Source organism: Rosa rugosa, chromosome 7, assembly GCF_958449725.1.
Source record: "Rosa rugosa chromosome 7, drRosRugo1.1, whole genome shotgun sequence".
Classification (NCBI taxonomy): Eukaryota; Viridiplantae; Streptophyta; class Magnoliopsida; order Rosales; family Rosaceae; genus Rosa; species Rosa rugosa.
Window position 1 is genome coordinate 24857148 of NC_084826.1, and position 4154 is coordinate 24861301.

Sequence of the window (4154 nt, forward strand, 5' to 3'; positions counted from 1 at the left end):
TGCATGGATTGATTATATAACTTCGTACTGTCTGTTGCTCGATCTAGTAATGGTGCAGGAGATAGATTAATCATGGCGGCCTTGGTTTTAAATTAACCTTCCCCTTTTAATTTAATTTTGCTTTAGGTTCGCGCGAAGGTCGTCGTTGCTTTTCTAGTTCGTTGACTTGTTGGTAATGGTCGTATTCTATCTATGACGGTTAATTAAAGAATTATATGTTCTCCGACCTGACTGACCAAATGGTCAAATTCATGACAAGAACAGTGGAATTTCCAGAAAGATAGATGTGCATATCAGTGAATCTTCAGAATACTATAATGCAATATATGCAAATGCACTTTATATATATAGAAAAAGCTCTAAGCTAAACAACGAACAACTAGATCACAAACAAACTGAGCTTTTTAAAAAAATAGAAAGTTGAATGGTGTGCATCTAATATATATATATATATATATATATATATATATATATATATATATATATATATATATATATATATATATAACAGGTTCATACTTTTATAAACAGCTTATAATTCCATATTGATACAAATTTTAAGTTGAATTGATTTATTTAGACTAAAGCGGTTCATACATTAATGTATAATTTATAAGTTTGGTGATTACATACAAAGAAGCTAAACCAAAAGAATTCTTGCTTGCTAGCTAATTTTCCTTTATTTATATATGTATAAATAATACATATTTCTGGAATAGAAGAATTATCGATATCGACGTGTTACAATATACACAACAATTATTTCCCGGCCTATCAGGGTTTTATTTCAATACAAAGAATTAAAGAATGATCAAGTATGTTGGATCATTTTCCCCCATACCTTGAACTACAAGAAACTGTTACTTAAACAGTTAATGCAAATGAAAGAATAGAAAAGTCTGTTTGTGTAACATATATGTATAGAGGCATTCAGAATTTTTGGATATAATATGTATCAATGGGAGTTCGGCATGGGCATGCCACATTATTTTCTGTGGGGCGACCTTGCAAGGCGAAGCCACTTCTCTTCAGAGAGTAGTTTTGCAAACCTGCAAATTAATGGTCAAAACTTTCTGTCAATATATTGTTATACATATTATTTAATGGATTATCAAAGAATATAATACCATAGATATCAGAGAAACAGCCAATATATATTGGTAACATATGTAGTTGCATATATACCTTATAAGAGCCTCTTCGTTGGTCTCATGATTGCAAGCCTCAAATCTGCCATTCTCCAAATTAACCCTAGACACTGGTTTCTTCAATAGGCCTTCTCCAACTCCCAGGAGATCGTTCAAATTTTTCTTTGTGGCTACATCCACCGAAGATACTTGTCCACTTAGCGTATCATCCTGCAGTTTCATTTCCATTAATCAATTAAATTTGTATCTGTCAAAAAATTTGTACGATTAACATGGCTATCTGGAAGAATAAAGTTACATAGTAATAATTATAAGTACCTGAATTCGAAGATAATTTCTCTCTGAGTGAAGGGCTTGGAAGACTTCAGAAAGGTGAAGATCGACCATATCGGCACTTGCATGACTAAAAATGTTAATGATTGGAGTGGAACCACCGCTGGTTAACCAATTCAAGATACCCCATTTAGCTGCGCTCGGCGCATTGTACTTCAATTCAATTTTTGGTGAGCCGGTTCCTAATGATATAACCAAAAACCTTCCATAGTCCATGGGTTTTATAGGGAAAAAATCGGAGCTCCCCTTGATTATTTCCTTTGTAACTTCACCAATAGCAACTAGAGTCTGAAACAAAAGTAAAACTATGAATTTAGGGTATATGTTTCTTGATTATCAATCTTTGATATGAAGTACATATATAATTTTATTTCTAGTACTTACCGGATTATTTGCAGCTACGCCACCATCTATAAGGTTGAATTCGCTTACTTTCCCTTCCGCGTCCTTGGTTTCAAAATAATGAGCTGGAAGATAAGTTGGTGCTGCTGAGGTTGCGATGCTTATGTCTGAAAGCAAAGCATCAAAGGATGGCTTCTTTTTCACCTGATGATATCCCAATAAAAGCAACCATATATATATGTTAGATCTACTTACTCCAGCTATAAGTATATAATAATATATACCATCGCATGCTATAAGTGGATTATTAATTTTAGACAGAAGAAATAATAAATGTGCACCTCAAAGCTGGAAAAGATTGTTGGCTGGAGATTCTTTATATCAAACGCAGGAATGACAACATTAGTCAATGTCTGATGCAGTTTCTTGTCACCAAGTTTTTCCCTAATCAAGCTATGTAGATACTTCCCATCGTATTTTGGTCCTACTAGAGATTTGATGATGTTTATAAGACGAGGAAATAGCCACCATCTGTCGAGGGTTTAAGAAATTCAGAGATTAATTAAGTAATTACTTGGAAGCATCCAAAGGTAGTAAATAATAGCTAGGTTAAAAGCAAATTGAGTTAACTAATATGTAAGCATTACGTACATCTTCTGGGGGAAGATTTTGGGGCTATGAGTAAGGTAGAAGTCCTTTATATCTTTAGCAGCAAACATCGGTCTGTTATTCTCATCTGGGGTTGTAAGCATGGCAGTCACAAGACCTCCTGTGCTTGTCCCTGAAATCACATCAAAGTAGTCGGCGAGTCTTACATCTTCCCCATCCAGCTTCTGCAAGTTGATTAATGACTTTATTACTAGATGGTATAATATATTAACCAATATAAATGACATATATAAGACGGCTGTTGGACATTAAAAGAAAATACAATATTTCTATAATTAGTTTGCTCTACAAGCACTGGCGCAGCTTATGCAACATGATCAAATGTTAGATTTATTGGTTGATCAACCTAGGAGAAATGCACGAGTCGGACCGAGCATTTTGATCACTTTGTATTTGACAGTTGATATGTACTTATAGCACTCAACTACTACATATATATATCAATTGATATATCTGTATTGTGCGCCAGTGTGATTACTCTAGCATTACTCATATCGGACATGTACATGTTGGACAATGAATACGATAAATACTATAACTTGCAAATGCAAATGCATAACCCTAGTTTGGTACAAAATTGATCTAGCGTTCATATGCTACCTGAAGCTCAGATTCAAGAAAAGCAAGGATTGTTCCTGGGATAAGCGCTCTTATTCCACCTCCATCAATGCTTAGAACAGTGATTAGGTTTCCATAAGTTGGTGGCTGTAGTGGGATGCTTTCGGTTCTTTCCATAAGACTGATTGAGAAATTCTGTGCTGCAGCTATATATGTGAGAGATCAAAAGATAACGAGATGGTTGATCTGATGAACTTTTGGAGAAGAGGCTTTAGGAAAATAGCTCAAGTTCCTTGGTGAATTCCTATATATTTGAGAGATCAAGTATGGTATTTATAGACTCCTTCTAAACACATATACCTAGAATCAACCAAGTCATTGAATCAAGTTGCGCGCCTCAAAGTGTTTGAATAACTGGAATGTCAATAGATGAACGCGATTCAAAAAATTGACCCGGGTTTGTACTACTTCTTGGACATGGTTCAAGTTGGACCGCATGCACGTATAAGCGTATATAAATATTAGAAAGTTCATATCTAGTCCATCATGCCTTCTTTGCTACAGCAAAAACGTACATTGTTCCCCTATATTATGGACCGCAAATGCATTTGTGAGAATTGCAGAATAGTAGGTGAGACTCTATGAGAATTGTAGGTAAGACTGATTAGCTGAAGCATCGATCGAAGGCTAGCAAGAAGGAGACAATTGAGTTAGGCCTAATCTCTGCTCTTAAAATTGCCTAACTCTAAAGTAAAATATTTACCAAGAAGCCAATGCCTTGGATTGTTAATTAGTTTCAAGTTATCTTTTTGTAGCCAACATACAGTGAAGGCAATAATGGTGAGATTGATGCTGCACTAATTCAAGGAGATCATACTAAATCATCAAGTTTAACGCGGAATAAATTAATTTGATTCGTATAAGGCGGCGAGGATGATCGATCAACGATGGCATAGAGGCTTGGAAAGGTCAATATATAGGATAACTTGCCAAAGTAATTGATCAAGACATAAAAACAAGGACTTCCACGAAACTGAAAAAAAATTGTTGGTCAACCATTCCTCCATTAATATGCCTGTGTACTCTAATCTGAATTGATGATGA

At 35.0% G+C, this 4154-nt stretch overlaps 1 protein-coding gene across 1 annotated transcript; it reads right to left on the reverse strand.

Moving 5' to 3' along the window:
• Positions 1-664: 664 nt before the first annotated feature.
• LOC133720643 (patatin-like protein 2) lies at positions 665-3505 on the reverse strand. Its single transcript, XM_062147053.1, has 7 exons — positions 3093-3505; positions 2475-2656; positions 2165-2354; positions 1866-2027; positions 1467-1769; positions 1186-1358; positions 665-1049 (listed from the first exon to the last, which is right to left on the reverse strand). The coding sequence occupies exons 1-7, from the start codon at positions 3225-3227 to the stop codon at positions 986-988; spliced, it is 1209 nt and encodes a 402-aa protein (XP_062003037.1). The 5' UTR covers positions 3228-3505; the 3' UTR covers positions 665-985.
• Positions 3506-4154: the final 649 nt, after the last annotated feature.

Coding starts and splice junctions, on each gene's coding strand:
- LOC133720643 (XM_062147053.1), bottom strand. CDS start 3,227: ATGGAAAGAACCGAAAGCATCCCACTACAGCCACCAACTTATGGAAAC. Junction 2,028..2,164: donor CAATCTTTTCCAGCTTTGAG/GTGCACATTTAT, acceptor GGATATCATCAG/GTGAAAAAGAAGCCATCCTT. Junction 1,359..1,466: donor GAAATTATCTTCGAATTCAG/GTACTTATAATT, acceptor ATGAAACTGCAG/GATGATACGCTAAGTGGACA.